The 22,802-nt window shown below is 47.1% G+C and overlaps 1 protein-coding gene across 1 annotated transcript in view; it reads right to left on the bottom strand.

Annotated features, from left to right (window-relative positions):
- ADAMTS3 (ADAM metallopeptidase with thrombospondin type 1 motif 3) overlaps positions 1-22,802 on the bottom strand; it is a 207,869-nt gene that overhangs the window by 26,631 nt on the left and 158,436 nt on the right. The window contains exons 11-17 of the mRNA XM_084860195.1: positions 20,888-21,001; positions 18,787-18,932; positions 16,015-16,190; positions 14,750-14,883; positions 11,746-11,869; positions 9,672-9,752; positions 3,520-3,683 (exon numbers count right to left, since the gene is read on the bottom strand). Coding sequence (XP_084716321.1) covers positions 3,520-3,683; positions 9,672-9,752; positions 11,746-11,869; positions 14,750-14,883; positions 16,015-16,190; positions 18,787-18,932; positions 20,888-21,001 — 939 coding nt within the window. The remainder of the gene's footprint in view (positions 1-3,519; positions 3,684-9,671; positions 9,753-11,745; positions 11,870-14,749; positions 14,884-16,014; positions 16,191-18,786; positions 18,933-20,887; positions 21,002-22,802) is intronic.

Here is a 22,802-nt window from a genome sequence, read left to right as displayed (position 1 = left end):
ACGTAGCCTATCACGGGGTCTTTTTTTTTTTTTTACTTTTTGTTTTGCGGCCAGGGAGACGGGGTGCTTCTCCCCGGCCTGAATTTCGGCTGGGCGAGGCGGGAAGCCTCCCCCCCTTCACCTGAACTTCGGGGGGAAAAGCGAAGTGCCTCCCCCCCACCGCGAAGCCAAGCTGCAAAAAGGTAAGTGACTTTCGTACATCCCTACATGTAAACTATGCTCTGCCTACTGAGCATTCTGAAGCTTTGCTGGAGATAGGTGGAGGAGGCTGGAGGAGAACGTAGAGCAGCGAGGGGAAACTGCAACCCATGGGCTCAACCTGGCCCACAGGGGTTTCCCATCTGGCCCACAAAGGCTTGTGCACCTCCATGGGCCTTGCCCATGCCTCTCACGAAGCCCTGCCTTTCTGTCTGGAAGTTACTGGGGGCCTGGGGAGGAGGCAGGAAGAGGAATCCCCTTGTTATCTCTGATCTGTGTTTTCCCTTTGCCACTCACTGCCCCACTCAGGATGGTGAGCGGTGCAGGAAGGAGGCACTTTGCTGGCTCCACTTAGCCTGCCCCGTGTCCTCACCCAATGGGGGACGCCTGCCCACAGAGAAGCCGGGTCCACGGCTAAAGCACTGACTGGATAATCTGCCCGGCACATTGGCCAAAGACCAAATGATGTTAGGGGGCATGGCTACTTCCCTCTAGTGTCATCAGCCTGCAGTGGGCTGGGTAGGGAGGAGTCATCTGCCCCCCTTCACCAAAAACCAGTTCCCCACCCTAGCTGTAGAGCCTCTGACTGCCTTTCTTCAAGCATCATTATAAATGGGTATTATCACATTAATGGCTAATTCTCTCTGTTCCTTTTCTTCTCAAGCCCTATGAACAATTAGCCACTTAAAGGGAAATGAAATAAAATAAGGGATAACTGGAGCTGAATAATGGTGCAAAGGTGTGCAGGGGTCTTTCCATATGTGTTGGCCTACAAACCTCTCCAGCTTTCTTTGCTTTTACGGGAGCTTCAGAATTCCCGCCAGTCAGAGTCTGGGTCACAGGTTGGTACTTTTGATGTTCTCAAGGCTGCAATTCTATGTACACATATATGAACTCAGTGGAACTTACTTCCCAGAAAATTTGCATAGGTAGATATGGTTGATCAGATGGGAACATACCCAAATACCAAATCTTTATAGCTCATTCCAAAGCCATCATTCAGTAGCATAATAAAACAAATTCTGACACGTAGGTGGGAGGTAACATATGATGGCATGCATGCAATTAGAGATGTCACTGAGCATCATAATTCCTTGGACTAAAACACAAACTTTGGCCATTTATAATCCTCACCTCAAATTTGAGGTAAGCATTACGACCTCCCAGGTTCTTCTCTGGCTTGGGTTTTGGAAGCTCCCAAGGTGGGTTGGGAAGAGATCAGAACCTCTTGTACCCCATAGTTCTTGTACCCCATGATTGGGAGCATGATAGAGTCCAATTTAATGCACTGATTTGGAATCAGCTGAGCAATTCCCCATTTGGGAAGGCTGGGGGAGGAGAATAGCTCCAGATGGAACCATTTCGAGCACAACTAGAGTGGTGGTGGCGGCTAGATCATGTGTATCGTCCTGCAAAATGGTGAGAAAGATTGTCCATGTGCACTGATGTTGCTGCTGTTATCTCACTATTCTCTGGCTTGCATTTTTGGACAGGTGAAGAAGTGCTGCAAGATTCTCCTCACCACTTCGAAGGACAATACAGATCCATGGCTTATTAAGTGTAAGTCACCACTCAGCAAATGGCCATCTCGATTCACCCAGAGTTATTTTTTATATTTATTTATTTATTTTGTGGCATTTATATACCACTGAATGTAATAAAATCTCTGCATGGTTCACAATATATGGAGAAGCATAATGAATCTACTTACAGCCCAGGGAAAGCCTGGGTATTTCACGATGATATTCTGTTCCATTCCATTGCCTTCAATGGTGTTCCAGTCCATTGCCTTCAATGGGGTTTTGCCATAGTTCACTAACTGGATGGCATGGCCTGGTGTACTTGTGATCCACCAAGCCAAAGGGTGGCCCAACAGCTCTGTACTGTAACTAGGGATGGGGAAGAAATCCTCCACGGGCCCCAGTGAGGCTGGATTCAAAAGAATCTGCCCCCCCCCCCGGAATCCATGGAGGATCGGAAGACTTACCTCCGCCTTCTGGAGGAATCCTTGCTGGCTGGGTCCTCCCTGCCAGCTGGCTCCGGAGCGCCAGTGATACGGCTGCCATTGCCATATCGTTGGCTGGGCGGATTGACTGCGGACTCAAAAGGCATCTACTACGCCATTTGCGGTTGTAAAGGTCTTAGTTTAAGCTAAATGCAGCCATTTACGGCTGCATTTACCTTAATCTAAGACCTTTACAGCCGCAAATGGCGTACTGAACACCATTTGCGTCCACAGTCAACCCCCCTCAGCCAGCGATACGGCAATGGCGGCCATATCACTGGCGCTCCGGAGCCGGCCAGCAGCTCCGCGGAATCGCCGTGGAGCGGATCTGGCTGGGTAGGATTTGGGGGGGAGGGATGGATCACCTACCACCCCTGTGGATGCCCCCCTGGACCTGGATGTAGGTATTTCGTACATCTCTAACTGTAACCTACCATGAGTTTGAGAACCCCACTACCACACACACACACACACACACACACACAGTTTTTGCACTCCCATGTGAGCAGCAACCCCCCCCCATCTTATAAAGCCCCTGATGGGCCATCATAAGTAATGGGTCACTTCCAGCCTAGAAGGTCACAAGTAGGGATGGACGGACCCATCTCTATCTGGGGCAGGGGGAGCTCGGTGAGCTGCCCCCTGCTCCATGGCTCAGACCCACTTGCTGAGCCTCCCTGCTTGCCCTGCCTGCCCGCCAAGCCACGCGGGCCCCCCCTCCTCTCCATGCCAAGGACTTCAGCAGTCAAGCCCTTGTGCTTTATGTGCACAGGGGCTTGACTGCCGAGTCCTTGGCGCAGCCAGCCCCCAGCGCTCTTGCCCTGGCCTGCTCAGGAGGAGGCCAGGGTGAGAGTGCTGGGGTGCCACTGAGGCCTTTCCTCCCCATGCCTGCTGTTAAGGAAGCCCTTGACAGCTGGAGTGGAGAGGAAGGGCCTCAGCACAGCCAGCCCCCAGCACTCTCACCCTGGCCTCCTCTCAAGGAGGTCAGGCAAGAGCTATGGGGTGCTATGGCACTCCCAGCTGCTCACCAAGCTCCAGGGTGCTCAGTGGCTGGATCTGTCAGCACTCCAGGGCTTGGTGAAAGGGGTCCTAGAGGCCAGATTGGGGGGGGTCCATTTGACTCCACCCCCTTTGCAGACTCCTTTGCCATTCCTAGTCAGAAGTTGGGTAGGTCATTCTGACCTGACAACATGGAGACGTTCTCACTGGCTTTGTGAGCGAAACTCCCAGTTTGTCTCTGCTTGGTCTGGGACAGTTGCAAGCCCTGTTCGTCACACATGAACATGACATGCAATAGGGAACACAGTGTGACTTACCAATACGACAACAGCGTCATACAGTGGCCCATCCGTCCGAAGGGTTTCTATGTCATCATCTATGTGGTACTCCCACTCTAAGCCGAGATCAATGAAGGAACGAGAGCTGGATCCTTCTCCTTTCCCGTTCAGAATATAGTGGCCTGTTGCCTGATTCTTAATGGCTGAAAAGAGCAAAACCAATGCAGGTCAATCAACTCTTGTTATGCAAATTGACAGGGGGGCATTTTCTCTCTCTCAAAGTCAGCACAAAATGTGTTGCTGGGTCTTCAGTTTTTATCTTTTTGATGCCACAAAGCCTGGATTCCCCTTTGATGATCCAGAACTTCTCAATCCTTTTTCCTTCCATCTAGTGCTACTAATCAGATTTCATTCAGGCACAGCAGAGAATATGGACATGGAAGTAGTCCATCCCTGCACAGAGGGCCTAGAGGTACTTTGGAAGAGCAAAATGCAGGTGAAGGATTTCATTTGGTCTGCATTTTTAAGCAACCAAATATAATTGGCACTTGCCAGAGGATGCAGCTTGAAACACAGTTATTTCTTGAATTGTGCACTCCTTTGAATTTTGCAGTGCAGTTCTTGGCTCAAAAATGGCATATCAAATGTGTACATTAGGGAATGCTGCATATGAATGCATACACTAAGGAAAACTGCATAAAAATAAATCCTTAAAAAAATTAGTGGAAGAAAGACTGATGCTGAAATTGGATGGGACAGACCTACGATGGAATACATACAAAACTGACACAGAGCAGAAATAGACTGGTTTGTCTATCACCAGGGGAGAGCAGGGTTCCTTGAGGAATGTGTTATGCATTTCAGAGCAAACTGACCCAGTTCACATCTCCAAGATGATTGTCCAAATCAGGCCATAGTTATGCAGCTCAGTCCATATTTGCCTGAAAATTACATACAGTTGAATATTCACAGATTGAGTTACAAGTTTGGAGGGCTGCCTCTTTTTTCTTTTAACAGGGTCGCCCTGCTTATTTAACTTATATGCAGAATACATCATGAGAAACGCCGGGTTGGATGAATCACAGGTCGGAATTAAGATTGCTGGGAGAATTATCAACAACCTCAGATTCGCAGACGATACCACCCTAATGGCAGAAAGCGAAGAGGATCTCAAGAGCCTCTTGTTGAGGGTGAAAGAGGAGAGTGCAAAAGCTGGTTTGAAACTCAACATTAAAAAAACGAAGATCATGGCATCTGGCCCCATCACTTCCTGGCATATGGAAGGGGAAGAAATGGAAGCAGTGACAGATTTTACTTTCTTGGGCTCCAAGATCACCGCAGATGGTGACTGTAGCCATGAAATTAAGAGACACTTGCTCCTTGGGAGGAAAGCTATGGCAAACCTAGACAGCATAGTAAGAAGCAGAGACATCACCTTGCCGACAAAGGTCCGTCTAATCAAAGCTATGGTTTTCCCAGTAGTAATGTGAGACTATAAGGAAGGCTGAGCGCCGAAGAATTGATGCTTTTGAACTGTGGTGATGGAGAAGACTCTTACAAGTCCCCTGGACTGCAAGGAGGTCAAATCAGTCAGTCCTAAAAGAAATCAACCCTGACTGCTCATTGGAAGGACAGATACTGAAGCTGAAGCTCAAATATTTTGGCCACCTAATGTGAAGAGAAAACTCCCTGGAAAAGACCCTGATGCTGCCTGGGAAAGATTGAAGGCAAAGGGAGAAGGGGATGGCAGAGGATGAGATGGCTAGATGGCATCACCGATGCAATGAATATGAACTTGAGCATACTCCGGGAGAGAGCGCAGGACAGGAAGGCCTGGTGTGCTATGGTCCATGGGGGTCACGAAAAGTCGAACATGACTTAACAACTGAACAACAAAGTAGCTTGCAGCAGCTAGAAACTTCCACAGCTCCCATTGCTACATGGAGGTGGCTATATGTCCTCCCTTCCTCCCCATACAGAATACAGAGACACTGTATAGAAATACTGCCACTCACAGGGGCATTCCCAGCCCCATTTTTAAAGTTGGTGGGAGCTGTTTTCTTGCTGCTGCAAGAGGCTATAACTTGGAAAGAGATAGATAGATAGATAGACAGACAGATAGAGAGATAGAGGCAGACAGACAGACAGACAGACAATCAAAAGGCAGCCCTTGGACCACCTCACAAAAGTAAGTGCATTTCCCCCCTCTTTTTAATCGAGAGCACATACTGCATTTTTTTTTTTTAATGCACATCAATGTGATGGAATGGTCTTCGTCTCAGCAGTGTGCAAAATTGACATGGACCATATTCAGACAGATCTGCCCACCCTCAGTGGAGAGGAGAATCAAAGAAAGACCAATACATAGCCAGGACAGACTTTGAGAAAAGGAATGAAGGCGCATGCAGTAAGAGGACAGTGTGGTTGGCTTATACTCTTCCATTTGAAGACACCAAGCAATTCAAGAAAGAGCAATACTAACAAACATTTCTAGAGAGCATTCCAAGTGTTCAAGTGCTCCAGATGCATTATTTCAGCGATCCTCACAACAACTCTTTATGGCAGGTCAGCATTGCCATTCTAGTATTGCAGATGGAGGTGGGCGGGTGTGAGGCTGGCTTGGCTTAGGTCCACCTAGTGATTCACGAGGTGAATTTTGGTCTGGCAACTTCCAGACCCAGAGCTCACACACGTACAGCCCCAATCCCTATGCATCAGCCTTCCACAATCAGTTGCGCTCCAGATGTTTGGGACTTCAACTCCCATCAGCCTCAGTTAGCATGGTCCATGGTCAGCAAAACTGGAAATTGCAGTCCAAAACATCTAGAGGACACCAGGTTGGGAAAGGCTGCTCTGCATGCCTATTCAGAAGTTGCATCAAGTTCCATGGTACTCACTCCCAAGCTATGTCTGCATAGGACTGCAATCTTAGCAGGGAAGTTGGAGGAATCCATTTGGGTGGGTGGAGCTCAGTGAGCTTCCACCAGCTCACCCCCCCCCCCATTCCAACCAGATATCCACCAGGTGGCCCAGTTCGGCCCTCACCGAATCAGGCAGATTTTTGGCCTCTGTAAGGCAGCAGTGGCAGCTGAGAGTGGGACAGGAGTGCTATGGCCCATGGCGCTTCCCCCTCCCCCTGCTCCTCCCCGCATGCAACCATCATCCCTCTGTCTTTGTCAGGGTTGGCCCCAGCAGAGAGAGATGGATGACAGCTGCATGCCTCCACCACGGCAGAAGAGCAGGAGGGAAACGTTCCCTCCCGCGCTTCCGCTTTGCCACTCCCACCACTGTGCACAAGTGTCTCCTTCTCCCTCCCAGGGCCCAGGAAGGTGAAGGAGACACTTGCACACAATGACCAGTGACAGGAAGTTGCACTGCCAGTCACTGTACACAAGTTTCCCCTTCTCTGGAATGGGGCCCCGTCCCTAAATCTTAGGCACTGATGCCGCACCTGCTCTTTTGGTAATTCTACCCACCTGGCACGGGACATGCTCTTTCCTAGCTAGGCTTTATGCCCGCTGCATTAAATCCATTGGTGTGCATATTTGCACACCAATCGTCAACCCATCTGTGCGTTCTGGGGCAAATCACTGTGGCAGTTTTGCATTGGTTAGACCCATGGATGCAACCACCTCAGGAGACCTAGGGCCTAGCATGGGCATAACTGGGTCTCTGGGGATCATCATGGGTTCTGGACTGGTGCTGGGTTGTAGAAAGACTCTATGCTGTCATCCCTTTTTTCAGAGGTACCTGCTCTCATGAGCTCCAGTACTTTCTTATTGCTTCATGACAGCTGCATGACAAATTGATGTAGCTCCCATTCTGCTCCCATTATGTCAACGTAGAAGATTAGATTCCACAGTGATCTTATACAATGGCATAATCCGTTGTTGCAGTTGTTGTTGTTGTTATATAACATTATGGATAACAGTAATCTCTTCTAGCCACACTTTTTGGAATAAAAAACACCATTTAGTATAATTTTATCCCACCTATGGATTCTTTGAATGCTCACCATCTAAATCTGGACCAAATCTGTGATTCTGAATATCAGTAATTGACCATAATGGCCCACAGAGGGAGAAAAACACATGCTGTAAAAGTGGCTGCCTTTACCAAAGGAGCATCTTACGTATTTCTCTAAGTTTGCATGGTTCCTGCAGCAAGCGGAAAACCATAACCCTTCTCTCCTTCTGCTATTATATCTTTGAGGCACTTAGATTTCAGATGGACTGCAGATCATTAGTCATCACAGGCTTTGAAAATTGGCATGAATTTCTCCCGATGGATATTTTTAAACGTGTGGCATCCTGGTGAGGTAGATGCAATGGAAAGGTAAATAGTTTGAGTTTCTGAAGATTAAAAGTGCCAGCTGCAAATGCATGTCATTATCGGTGCCTTGGAATGTCGCTTTTGCACGCAAACAGTGGAGAAAGGTTCCATTGGTCACATTTAGACAGGCACATACTTATTAGGAACTGTACATCAGAATGCCCTATATATAGGTGAGAAATAAGTTCTGATGGAGGGGTGTTTGTTTTTTTAATGGATTTACCCAGTTTGCTCTCCTGAGCCTATAAGTGAGCTGAGGCAGAGTTCTGTATCAAAATCTGCATTTTTACAAGCTTTGTGATGCAAAAATTGCACACAGTGTGCATACGTTTGAGAAAATAGCAGCACTGGAGCAGTGGAAAGCGCTTGGGGAAATTTGCAGATTTAAAAAATGTGCAGTTAACTGTGTACATTAAGAAATATGTATGCACAAAATGTACGAACTTCCCTATGAATTTTTTAAATGCAAACTAATGTGGAAGCGGGATGGGGTGAGTTCCATGGCCTCTCCCCAACTGCATGATGTAATTTAACGATACATGAAATTGCATGATATAATTGCACAAAGTGAAGTGGCATCCATTCCCAACATCCTCTGTATTTGTAAATGAATCCAAATGAAGTTGCCCATTTGATTTGAAAAAGAAAACACAACTTCTAAAATGTTACAAAAGGAACAAGCAAAAAGGTACCAAATCCAGCGCCGTCGGTGAAACGCGCAGCCATGTGCAAAGGGATAATTCTGCACTTATGCTGCGGCTGGGGATGTAGGGAGTGTGTGAAATTCATTCTGGCTGTCTTTTGCGGATTGTCAGGCCTGCCTTTCGTTCTGTCGTCCACACACTGATGGGAACGGATTTCTTTCGTTTTCAAATTTGCGCAGATCTGCATTTGTGCGATTTTGCATGCGAGGAAATGCACCCGTTTGCTGAAATGCACATTTTCACGCTTTAGCCTATGGGGAAAATGTGCATTTGGTGGCGCTTTTTTTTTTTTTTAATGCATATTTTTCTACTACAAAATTTGTGCAAAATTCGGCAAAGTTAGAAAATGGGTCCACAAATTGGCAGAATATACCCGACAGGGGAAACGCCGGTCTGCTGAGGGATCCATGGTTCGGATTCATGAATATCTGAACTCATTTGGTGCCATTGCAGATTTCTCCAACATCCATAGCTGTGGCTGTTATTATTGCATCCAAGTGGCTAAGCACTGTCCACCACAAGTGAACATGTCATATAAGGGTTTAGATAATGGCTGCAGAACTTCAAGGCTGTGGGCCAAATCTGCCCTGACTGTGGGCCCCAATCCAGCCCTCCAGGGTTCCCCAGATGGCCATGCCCCCTTTCCGTAGCCCCACCTTTTTCCTGACCATCAATCATTTGGTGGTTTCCCAGCTTTTCCCATTCTAAAAAAAAAGAAATGCCTTTCCTAAAGCTTGGTTAGTGGGAGCAAGAGCATTGAGCTACAATAGGGCTTCTTTTTGTTTGCATTTTTGGCCCTTTTGCCTTTGGCCCCACCCACCACTGGAACATGACCCCTGAGAGTCTGTCTGAAATGGAATGTGGTCCCTGGGCTTAGTTTAGACCCTAAATATGGTCTAGTTTAGACGTCAGATATAGAAACACAAAGCTGCCCTAGACTGATTCAAATCACTTGACTTCCACAGAGAAAGGCATGTCACAAATGTAATTGATACATTTCAGAAGGTAACAGGGTAACCACAGGAGGCACCCCTGCCATCACACTGCCAGGAGAATGCATATGTACCGCTCCTGAGCACCTTCTGGAAAGAGGCGTAAGGCTTTGGCACTGGGACCATCAACACAACAGCCAAACCTTTGCAAAGAAGCACTTACCAAGAATGTGAGGAGAAGCCTCCTCTTCTTGGACAGCCACATGTCTAGCACTGGGTGGGATGTCAAACATCTTAAGGTACCCTTTGGCATGTGCAGCAAGGCAATGGGAGAAAGGAGAAGAGAAAACAAAAGAAGAAAAATCATCGCGAGCGTCAGGGGGCTGCAAGAAGAGGTGGGCCCCATTTGCAGAAGAGGTGCATCCATCAAACCATGAATGGTAAATGAAAGGACAGAGAGGTTTGTAATACTGGTGATTAGGCCGCTTTGTATTTCCCACCTTCGTATGGAGAAGGGAAAACAAGCTAATCTTATTGCAAACCACTTATTTTGTTATGTTCTCTAGAGACCATAGCAATCTGGATAACGTAGACAAAGAGTTTATGTTTCTTATGCTTCATGGAATGAAAATGACAGGTTGTATGGCTCATTCCTCTCCCCACCTTTTTACCATCCAACAGTTGGATCTTTAACTTTGCAGTGTAAATAATGTATTATTTAGAGCTCATTTCCCTCCCAATGGTTGAGATCAGGACTGGCAAAGGTGCAGACATTGCTATCTGAAGCCAGATTCATAATGCTAAGTATCTTAGCTGGACCAGTTTTTTTTTTTTTTTTAAGTAATGGAAGACAAAAATGAGTAAATATGATTTAACAGTCAAAATAATCTCATTATCATACAGAACAAGAAGCTCTCATAGGAAACATAAAAGATTTGCCTGTTTTTTGCCAGGCAAGCAAAAAACAAATGAACAAAAAAGATCATGTTGACCATGGATGCCCAACATTCTGCAATGCGGCAAAACTTACCCAGGATATTTTTAGATTCTCTGGTTTCAGAAACATAAACATTGCGAGCTCCTTTGGGCAAAGTGAATGCGCTTCTCGTCTTCCCTTAAACAGAATGTCTTTCATTAGTGATTGGGGCACCAGAGTCTTGAGTTTTCATTGACTATGTCTTCCTACGAGTACATTTTATCTATCAAACCTATCACTTCTGTTCTAAATGCTATTTTAAAAAATTTCACACACACATTGCAGCAGTTCTTTTCTTTTCTTTTTTAATAGTCAATGAAACTTAAGACTATGAAAAATCAGTTGGATACTTGCAGATTTCATTTTCCAGAAACTTGAGTTCGTTTTGGCACCTCTTGCTTAATTGTTTCCCTGTTGGAAGAGGTTGATTAGACTTTTGGAGGGGGAAAGCAAAAAACAAAACAAAAGAAAAGAAATATAATGGTAAAGGGGAAGTGTCATTGTGGAATGGAAAAAAGTAATAGTTAACAGCTCCCCCAAGGACAATTGTCAACCACTAAGAGAACAATCCTATGGTCCTGGGGTGAGCATCCCAGGAACCATAAGATGGCTCGGAAAACCCCTCCAAGGTCAGAAACAGCACTCCAACCTCAGAAGGGGGAGTTGGAGATCCAGTCCCCCTCCTCTGCCCCCTAGCAGCCAGCATGGAAAGAACTGCACTGGCTGCCCTCCGAGATCACAAAAACAAGCTCGGAGGAGGAAGAAAGGGGGTGTTCAAGTGAGTGGGGAGAGGGAGGAGAGGGAGAAGACTGGAGAGGCCAGAATATGATTTATCCTGAGCCTTGTCCAACCTCCTGCCTCCCCCTCTGAAGCCTGAAAAGCCAGTCTAAAGAAAATCACCCAAGACAGAGGACAGGGAGGTGAAGATCACCTCTGTTGCTCCTCCCACCCTGACAGCTTCAGCAGGGGCATAGGAAACTCAAAAGCCCTCCAGTTCAGAGGCTTCTGAGCAGCGAGGGAGCAATCAATAGGACTCCACCCTGAAGGAACGTTCCCCCATTAGATACGTGACTGTTCAGCCAGCCTTGTGAATGGTTCAACAAGAGTCCCGAGAACCTTGTCCTAGGAATCTTCAAAAATTGCCTCAAGCTCTGATGTGTTGAGTTATGCTATGAACCATTTATAAGACCCATTGAAAAATGTGCAAATCAGTTGGGAAAGCCTATTTCCAGTTGGCTTGGGGACTTTTTTTTTTCCTTATGAGAAAGGCAGCAGAGAAACTAATGGCACATTAGAAGTCACGGAGGGGAGGAATCCCTACCAGGCTTCTTAGGGATTCGGGTGAAGGTCCCTTTTACTGTCCGGCAGTGAGAGTTATCTCCTCCACATACGCCACACTTGTCTTCAGCTTTGTGGGACCCAATTTCCTTGTCGCAGCCCACTTTCTGCAAAGAGAAGTTCAAATGTATCACCAGAATTGAGAGCTGCAGAAGATGCACAACATTCAGAGGAAGTTTGTTACGCTTAGAATTAATTTTAAATGAACAGCCAGGAATGCGTATACTTTTGGAATCACAGAATATGAAACCATCCCTAAAATTTAGAATCCAGAGAATCCCAGTATTTACTACCAAAAAGAAAAGAAAAAGGCCAGTCTCTAGTCAATCCAAGGCTTGAGCAGGATTCACAGTGGTCAAAAGTGGGGCGGGGGGTTGCTTTCCATAGCTTATTGTCCCTCTTGATGACTTGCAGAAGCCAAATTAATTAGGAAAAATCATAATCAGATATTGACAATTCTGCAGAATTTGCATAAATTACGCAGGTTGCAGAATTTCCCAAGCTCAGAACATACAGAATCAGTGCAGCATTTGGTTTTGTTTTCTTCGGCACATTACCATTCAGCCTTGCACATAAATGATGGGAATCTGAAGGAGAGAAGCTGGCAAAATTCTCCCTGCTCAGGCCCTAAAATGAAATTCAGGGGCTTGGCAGTGCCCATCTTGAAGGAGAGATGAGCATTAGAAGCCACTCTTCCCAATTCTTGTCCAGCTCAGAACCAAATCTGAGCTGGAGAAGGTTCCCTGGCTACCCCCTTCTTGAAAAGCTGATCCTGTAAAAGTGGGGCTGGGAGTCAAAGCCCACCTCCTCTTACCTGAAGGGGTCCCTTGTAGAGGTGAGTGGTATGGCATATGCCCTGGTGGGCTCTTGCCCCAGCCAGTTTACCCAGGATGTCCTCATCAAAGTAGCCCCATAGCAAAGAAACCGCAAACTTCTTTGTTGTTTTTCTGATGGGTTGTTTTGAGGAGCTACCTCCCAGGAAAACTGGTGATAACAAGGTCTCCCCAGGGAGGTGGGCTTTTGGCCCTCACCTCCAGGTTTCCTAGGGGCAGCTATTCAAAGCAGCTCTCTGGAACATAAAAAAATAAAATAAATGGAGAAACATTTCCTGCTGGGGATTGAACATGGGGCTTTCTGTTGCTGAAGCATCCTGTTTATCACCCACTCATGGGCCATCCCCAACAACAGGAACACAGGAAGCTGCCTTATACCAGGTCAGAGCAGTTGTCCATCCTGTTTAGCATTCTACATTCCCTGGAAGTGGCTCTCTGCTGTTTCAGACAGGGGTCTTTCCCAGCCTTACCTGGAGATGCTGCAGATTGATTCCAGAACCTTCTGCCTACAAAGCATCTGCTCTACCACTGATCTACAGCCCTTCCTCTAGGGAAGTGTGTTGGACTACAACTCCCACCATTCCCAGTCAGCATGACCAGTAGCTACATTGGGTGGGAATTCTGGGAGCTGAGGTCCAAAACATCTCAACTGGAGCAGGTCAGGGAAGCCTGCCCTAGGTCATACCTGTGATACAATGAATACTTTTCCCAACCAGGGATGTATGAGAATTTCATGTCTCTTCACAAATCAGGTGAACCTATTGCAATCCTGAATGTGAATGGGAGTACTTTTCCCCCCGAGAAATGTTAGCAAATTCCCAGACTTGTGATTGCATTTGAAAAATGTATATTTTCTTTTTTTAAGTGTACTCTGAAATGTAGGGGTGCACGAAATTCCCTTACCTATCCTCGAAGCTTTTCGCGGTGGGGGGGAGGCGCTTCGCTGCTCCCCCTGCGAAGTTCAGGCTGGGGGGGGAGGCTTCCCGCCTCGCCCGGCCGAAATTCAGGCCGGGGGGGAGGCTTCCCGCCTCGCCCGGCCAAAATTCAGGCCGGGGAGGAGGCGCCTCGCCTGGCCGCGAACTAAAAAGTTAAAACAAACAAACAAACGCCCCCGTGATAGGCTACGTGACGATTAACGTAGCCTATCACGGCTAGATCTGCAAAGTCAGCCATGATAGGCTACGTAAATCGTCACGTAGCCTATCACGGGTGACTTTAAAAAAAAAAAAAAAAAAAGCGGGTACGCAAATGGCGGCCCCCATAGGGAGCCGCCATTCGCGTTCCTTATTTGGTCGCTGTAGTCTACGTAAATCTTTACGTAGCCTACGGTGAAAATAAGGGCAACGCAAATAGCGTTGCCCTTATTTTCGCCGTAGTCTACGTAAAGATTTACGTAGACTACAGCGACCAAATAAGGAATGGGAATGGCGGCTCCCTATGGGGGCCACCATTATCCGTACACGCTTTTTTTTTTTTTAAAGTCACCCGTGATAGGCTACGTGACGATTTACGTAGCCTATCACGGCTGACTTTGCAAATCTAGCCGTGATAGGCTACGTTAATCGTCACGTAGCCTATCACGGGGGCGTTTTTTTTTTCTTTTATTGGAATGGCGGCGGCAGCCGGTCGAAAGACCGGCTGCCGCTCTCGCCCCGGACGAAGACCTGCCGAACCGCCAGCCGGACCCGCTGCCGGGAGGGACATTCGGCAAAGGCAAGTCCCATCCCGGGGGGGGGGTGCGGGGGGTGGGGTGTGTGTGGAGAATTTCTCCCCGAAACTTGTTCGGGGGGCCGAACATGTTGGCGCTCGGCCCCCTGAAGTTTCGGGGAGAAATTCTCTGCCAACCCTACTGAAATGTGCATTTTTCCACAATAAAAATGCATTTTCATGCTTTAGTCAATGGAGGAAAGGTATGTGCTTTTTAAAAATATGCACAGAAATGCACACTTTTCTCATTTTAAACAGGCCGAAGACAAAAATGGGAACAAGCCAAAATGAGCACTGGAGTGAATTTTGGAAAATTTAGGTGAGCTCGAATATCACTGGTACTCCCATCCCTATGCCCAACACATCTTAGGACTTCTTGGAAGGTCCCTTGTGAACAGCTCCTGCTAAAACAAGCAACCGGGATGATAAGAAGGATATACCACTCACCACACACTCTCCACGCACACAAATGCTGAATGGGTCTTTGTATGAACAGCGAGTTCCGTCGTGGGTCAGTTGTTTCATATAAGCTATGTCCCCTGTCTCTCTGGATTGGCAGTAAAGCTGACATCTCTTGGTAGCTACACAGCACAGAAACGTAGTCAAAATGTGCACCTCAATGCCATCCAAATCTGGAATTATTTTTACATCACAAAAGCAGTGCAGTTTCCCTTCTCATCTGGCTCCTTCCCACTCTGCTCTGGTAAGTGTAGACTAGGGACATCACTTGGGAGGGGCTGACAATGCGGGTGGGAAGCTACTGGAGTGGCATGGGAAGCGACCACAAGGGAACAGTTCCCACGCCGCTCGCGTAAAGTGAGAAACTCCACCCTGCTCCAGACTACTTATGAAGGCAATCTAATGATTTCAAATTAAGTAAATAAATAATAAACCCCCAGGAACCTTAAAATTGACAGATCTACCGTGACTTCACAATACTTCACATTTATAATATATTTAATATATATTAAATATAATATATATTTGTAATATATATAAATACTTCACATTTATAACAGCATATTTGAATATTCCATACATGATCTTGCTGTAATAGTTACAACAACCCTGTAAGGTAGGGTGAACTTTAATGTCTCTGTATTACAGATACCAGGGGCTGAGGGGAACTACGGCTGAGAGAGAGTGGCATGCTTAGATACCTAGGATTTCTTGATTCATCAATTGCATCTCACAGGTAATTAGCAAATGCCCAGACACCTTTGGGTATGTGGAGTGTTGGCTAGCAATTCTCATCAGTGCCACTGGTTTTGGGGGAGAGCTTACCAACTAACCAACCATCCATCCATCCATCCATCTGTCACCCTGCCTCAAGTTCCTACGTGCTTCTAGCTGTCATGGAAGCCCACTATGAAAATAACTCTTAAACTGGGCACACCATTATTCAAAGATTGTTCTGCTTTGCGTGAGAGATTTGGTCGAGCTGAAAGAATATCACATTATCAATCAAGATCCACCAGAATGTATTTCCTAATTATACTTAATTGGCCACTGAATTTTGTAGTAAGTCTGGTTATTATTGCCCCTCGGTGTCTATAAGAGAAAGGGCTTTCAAACTGGAAGAGCAAAGTGCCGCTGCGGAGAAATGGGCCCTCCCAGCAGCGGATGATTTGTTCTTCTCCCCTTGCTTCTTTGCAATGCTTACACCAGCTCTTGCGGGAGAGGGAAGGATGCCAGGGAAGTCTGCCGCTTACCATCAGGGTGCTCGTATGGCAGCCAGTGGTGTTTGCTGCTCTGATATTCAAAATGTGAGTTGCGTTGTTGGCACTGCTGGGCTCGGAAGTCTTCATAATGCTTTGGACATTCCTCCATGTTGCACAGCTGGTACTCAAAGTTGACGCCGGCACAGTCTTGGCCCCCATTAACTGGCCTTAGCAGGGTGGAAGGTTAGAAACGAGGCCAGATTAGAATGGCTGGGAGGCCCTGACTTCCTTTTCCAGAGCACAAACATTTTTGATCCATCTCTATGCTTGCCTATAAAGCAGGAGGGGGGGGGCGGGGCCCTCCAGGTGTTGCTGGACTCCCATCAGCCACAGCCAGCATATCCAATGGTCAGGGACAGTAGGTGTCGTAGTCCAACAGCATCCGGAGGGCTACAGTTTCCCCACCCGTGCTATACAAGCTGGTCTGGATCACCTCCCTGTTGCTCCACCACAGCTACAGGAAAGGACAGCACGTCAGTGGCAGACCATGGGCTCCACACGCAAAAACTGCAGGTTCAGTCAGTCCTTGGCATCTTTAGTTTAAAGGGTCAGTTAGCAAGTGATGGAGAACACCTGTGTCTAAAGCCCTAGAGAGCTGCTTTAGACAATAGGGGGCTAGATGGACAAATGGTCTGAGGCGGCCATAGGGATGGCGTGAGCGTCCAGTGGCACCCCAAGTCTGGCAAGAAGTTGCTGGTTTGGCCCCCCAGACACCAGTTCGTGGACCTGAGCTTTTGCCCGACTCGCGGCGTGCTGAGTTGGGCAAGAGCTCGGGCGCCCGCTCCTCAGCAAGGAGAGGGGAAGAAGGCAGCGCCTCTCCTCCTTCCCCCATCCTTGCTAGAGCGGCAGTGGTGCCGGGCAGGCTGGCCCTTTTCCCTAAGTTTTCCTGGCCTTACGGAAAATGACCAGCTTGACCCTTGCCGCTGCCGCTGTAACAGGTGGGAAAGGAGGGAAGAAGGAGGCCCCTACCCAATTCTCCTCCCCCCCTCCATGTGCTGGAGGCCAGGGCGAGAGGCTTGATAGCTGGTGAGAGGAAAAGGTGCATTTTGGGCAGCTCACGGGCAGGAGGGGCAAGCAGGGAAGCTTGCCGAGCAGGCCTGGGCTGCACGAGCTGTGGGGGACAGTTCATCGAGCTCCCCCCACCCCGGACGGAGATGGGCTCGTCCACCCCTAGGTGACTGCTGATGTTCCTATCATGAAAAGAATCTCCGGTCCATTCCCCAACCACTAAGTGTTGCTACCAGCAGCAGCAATATTGTCATATTTGCATTTATATGGGCTTGGGTCCTAGAATCATAGAATAGCAGGGTTGGTAGGGGCCTACAAGACCATCGAGTCCAACCCCCTGCTCAATGCAGGAATCCAAGTCAGAGCATCTTCAAAGATCATCCCTGAATTAGGGGGGAAAAATATCGCAGAGAAGCCACGATTCTTCAAAGATAATGCCTTAATTTAAAAAAAACAAAAGGTGAAGCGGGGGATAGAAGGGGGTAAAACTTAAGTCTCATTTGAAGGGATAGAACAACCCCCAGCTCAGTGCAGGAAGCCTGATTCCCAGGCGGTCGCCCATCCAACTACTGACTGGGCCAACGTGAAGCTTCGAATCTTTGAAGATACCAGCAGCCCCCCGCAAACACAAGCACTGGGTGCTGCCGCCACTGCCCCTTTTCCTCATGCCATCCGTCAAGGGCTGGCACAGGGAAAAGAGCATTGGCAGAGGCGGCGGCAAGGGGCAAGCTGGTCGTTTCCCCCAAGGCCAGGAAAACATGCAGCAAACAAGCCTCTCTTGCACCACTGCCACACGGTGGGCATGGAATCAGCAGAAACAGGAAGAGTTTCTGATCCTCCAATGAGAGCCACCATCTTTAAGAGGAGGAAAACAGCACAGCACTCGAGTGTGAAACGAGCTCGTGCATTCGATGAAGCACCGCAACGGGGAAAATGGCTGAGTGTGGATAATCATGTTTTAATGCGAGAGTGTTTAACCCAACAGGGCACCAAATTCGTTGCGATGGCAGGCGCAATGTAGATCGGCCCTACGTCTAAGTCAGCAGCTGTTGTCATGTTTCCCCAAAATAATCAGGCTCTCCGGAGGCTCTGAAGGAAGAGGCCCCAAGAAAGGAGAGCCAGCCATACGGGAATTTTATTTCAGTTCACAGTCATCAGAACGTGTCCCATTCGCAACCCTGAATGTAAACACTAACGGGAGTTTTTTCAGGAAAAGTTCACACATTCCCGAACTTGCCATCAGGTGTGAAAAATGCATTTTTTAGAAATTCACACTTTAGAGTATGATTCCCCCCCACAAACAGCAACAATGTATTTTCATACTTTGATCAATGGGGGGGGGGGATGCACACTGTTGAAAAATGCTCACAGAAATGTGCACTTTTCCCATTCTAAATTTGGGAGATCCAATCGCAGATCTCTTGCCACCTTATCTGGTTTGTTCCTGAGATGAGAACATCCACATACCAGTGGATCAGCCTAAGTTATTCAGACAGTCGTAGCATGGAGCGGAGGCCTAGCCAAATGCGCGTACAGAGCCGGCAGCTGGAGCTGAGCTGATCCATGAAAGTGCGCTACATGCTTCACTTACATATTCCATTCACACAGGCAGGGAACAGGAATGTAGGCGTGTTTGTATATGAATGTGCTTGATGTTTTGAGATGGCCCCACAGATAACTGCTACTCAAATGGCACCTCCCTTCGTTCTATAAAACCCAAATGCAAAGGCTGCAGAGGATGCTGTCCTGATTTACATGGGATTGTTGCACTGCCTGGTTCTGAAGCGAACGCCGGTTCCGCATGTCCGGGAGCAGGAGCCAAATTTCATCCAGGCTCCCCAGTTGCCATCTTGCTTCAGCTGGTTGGTGTTCTTCCACATGCAGTGACCTTTATAGCACCACTGAGGGGTAAAGAGGAGACAGAAATAAAATAGGGATCCATTGTAGCATCACCGTAGTTTGCCCCACCAAGGTGCCTGCAGAGCGGATCGCTCTTGTCCCTTTTCCAAGTCAGGAAACTTTGGGAGTCGAGCTGACCAACCATGGAGCCTAAACCTGTTGGTTTGCAATGACAGCTCAGTTGTGATGGAGAAAAAATCAGTTATCCAGGGCTTGATCCTGGATGCAGATTCTTGGTGCCTTCCACATGTGTTTGGGTACATCTTCCATCATCCACCCAATGTCCAGCTGGCAGACTATCCAAGACACAGCTGAGTGTTACATCCAGCCATCTTCCTGCCAGGACCAACCCCAGAGTCAAATCTCCTCAGATGAAATCTCCTGGGTGGAGATCTCCTTGGTAGTCAACTTGGTGACTTCCAGATGTGTCAGACTATACCTCCCATCATCCACCCAATTACCATGCTGGCTATAAGGGTAATGGAACTTGTAGTCCAACACATCTGGAAGGCACCAGGTTGCAGAAGGCTGACGCACAGGAAGCAAGAGGAAACACTAGACTCCTTCCCCCCAAAAAAAATTATCCTGAGACCACCTTCTTGGAAAATACCCTATACCCTACTCAAGGAAGCAGCTGGTACAGTGGACTCAATGCAGCCTGACTAATCACACCCTCACCTCTAGATCCTTTATGGAAACTGCAGGAGCAGAGATGGAGCTGAATCCAACAGGAAGCTCAGAGCAGGAAGTACATTGTGCTTGCAGTAGCACAAGGCCTCCCATACCTGACTCCTACTCAGGAGTAGGGATGGGGGAGAATTTCATTTGGTGTGAACTTACTGAATTCACACTTCCTGAACCAATATGCAAACTGAAACACAGTTATACTTCAATATTCACGCCTTTCTGAATTTTGTGATGCAATTCTCCGATCAAATAATTTGTGCAAAAATGCATACATTAGGGGAAGGTGCATGCATCAAAGGCATATATTGGTGGAAATAACATACAGGAATATGTTATATTAGGGAAAACTGCTTCCAAAAATGCGCACACATTTTTGTGCAGCCAGAAATGGGACAAAGCGTGAAGAGCCATAGCTAAAAGTGAGAAAGCTGCAGAACTTCTAACATTGAAATCTTGGTAAATGGAACGGTGGCAAATAGCCACAGCAGAAAAATTGACGTACCAACTGAAAGTAGCCAAAGGCAAAATAAAAACATCTGACTTGTATAAAATATGGCAGGATTTTAGTTTATATACTAATCAGGGACCTACCGACACAGCATTATTTATCAAAGCCTTTCCTCAGACTATGAAAAAGAGACTAAATATAATCTGTTACAGTGAAGAATTATAAAAAAACCCTCCAAGAAGCCTATGGATTCCACCTATATCTTGGTTTGTAAGGTAAGGGGAAAATGTACATATATGTTAAATGTATTACCTTCTGTCAATAATTAGATGTGCTTCCCCCCCCCCCTTTTACCATTGGTTTGTTTAATTTTGTTTTGAAAAATTAATAAAATATTTTTTTTAAGGGAAAAATCAGAAATGGAGTGAAACAGAGATTGAGATATCCATGTGTAAGCTACTCAGGAGAAAGTATCAAGCAACCTGAAAGTCCTTTGGAAGGCTGTGTCAAGAGTAGGCGACCCGGTTCCCTCCAGATGTTTTGGACTTCAATTCCCATATCCCCAGCCAGCACGGCTAATCATCCGAAATTATTTTGTTGCAGGTCCCATTTGTAAATCAATAAATACCTCTAGAGGATTCAAGCAAATAAGGAACCAAGCCATGCTTTACAGGGAAAGAACAACAACAACAGCAGCACCTGACCAAGTTTCCCAACAGTGGAATTTTGACAGGGGACAAAACGGACCCACCTTAACATCTGGTCTGCATCTCTGCCTTGAAAAGCAAACGTGCTGTTTAAAACATGACAGAACATACTCACTTTACTGGGTGCACATTCCGTCCCATCAAGCGGAGGCCCTTTCTTCGTCTTGCAGAAGTAGGGGTTGTCCGGGTGGCTACACCACAACTGTTTACATGGGTCAAATGTTCGAAACTGGGAAAAGTGAAACACCGAGATCAGTTTTCTTTTCTCCCGAGGGAAAAAAAAGTTTACATTAAATAAGAACAATTCAGCATACAGAGAGCTCCAAATACAGAAAGTAAAGGGAACAGTTGTACAGGATCAATGTACTCCTGAAATTAAATGTACCAGTAGGTTATTGGTTCTGACCCAGTGAGTTCCATTTGCTGGCCGTCCTTCTGTAATAGATTGTGTAGGGATGGATGAAAGTCCCTTACCTGGTCCCGCAGTTTTTTTCGGGGGGGGGAGGCGCTTCGTTTCTCCCCCCGAAATTCTTGGCGGGTGGGGAGGCGCCCTGTCCCTCCCCATCGAAATTCTGGCTGGGGGGGAGGCGCCCCATCCCTCCCTGCCGAAATTCTGGCCGGGGGGGAGTGTCCCGCCTCTCCGGCAGCGAAAGGAAAAAGTAAAGTAAAAAAAAAAAAAAGTGATTGGCTATGTAAAGATTTATGTAGCCTATCATGTTTTTTTTTTTACTTTACTTGGAAATGGCAGCGGCGGCAGCCGGTCAGAAGACCGGCCGCCGCCGCCACACTGCTGCTGCACCGCTGCCGGGACCCGCCGCCGTGAGGGACATTCGCACGAGGTAAGTCCCATCCCGGGGGGGGGGGTGATGGGGGGGTGGAGACAGGGGGGTGGCGGACTGTTTCTCCACCAATTTCGGGGGGCCGAATGCGTTGGCATTCGGCCTCCTGGAGATTCGTGGAGAAATTCTCTGACATCCCTAAGATTGTGTGCACTTCCATTATGGGAGAAAGCAACCATAGTTAATGGTTCCTTCATGTACATAGATAATCCATACTGCCTTTCAGCATAAAGCCCACATGTCAGTTTACAGCCTACCCCCATTAATCTCTCTCTCTCACACACACACACTCACAGAGAGAGAGAGAGAGAGAGAGAGAGAGAGAGAGAGGCCTTCCCAATTCCTGGTCAAGTCAGTTTAAACTCAGAGGACCCTAAGGAGGGAAAGCAGGCAGGGGCCTTCGAGTTGCCCATCAGCAGTTAACGCCTGGATAGCTGACTGAGCATTCATTTATATATATATATATAAATAAATATATAATAATTTTATTTTTTATAAAAAGAAACAACAACAACAACATAAAGACACAATACACATACACTAAAATATCTCTTAAGATTGTAAGATATCTACCTTTGGCTCCCCTTACACAACAAATGCTTATTATTATTCTCTACTTCTTATCTTGGTTGTATATCATACACTGAGTTCACAGACATTATCTCATTTCTCTCCTAATTTTTAACAACAACAACAACAACAAGAACAACAACAACAGGAGAACTAACCATCTCAAAGTTCAAAATCCACATACATAAATATCATTTTTCTCTATTTCTTGTACAAATTCTATACAAGGTCCAACTGAGCATTCATGAGCAACTTAAGTCCCATTCATTTCAATGGGTCTACTCTAACTAGGGCTTATGGTGGATTTTACCCGGAGGAACATCCCTGATTTTGGTCCTTTTGAGCTACATCACAGACTGACAGCTCCTTCTCTTCAGTTTTGTCAGATATTTCTCTCTCGGGCCTACTTGGGAATGCCACAGCTTGAAGGTTTCGCAAAACTATTCCAGTAAACACATAGAGTAGGTGTGGGCATCTTTGAGTGGTCCGGGGGCCAATTCCTTCCCCCCAGACCCCTGCCCATGCTGTATTTTTGGTGCTGCCCCTGTGCTGGCAGAAGAAAAGAAACGAACACCGCTGGTTTGCCGGAAATACAGAGGCTCACTAAGGACAAATTTAGCT

The sequence above is a fragment of the Heloderma suspectum genome, chromosome 5 (genome assembly GCF_057233095.1).
Source record: "Heloderma suspectum isolate Gila_16-S chromosome 5, 16-S_ref, whole genome shotgun sequence".
Lineage (NCBI taxonomy): Eukaryota > Metazoa > Chordata > Lepidosauria > Squamata > Helodermatidae > Heloderma > Heloderma suspectum.
Note: the sequence above shows the minus strand (reverse complement) of the source record. Positions and strands in the feature narration are given on the sequence as shown.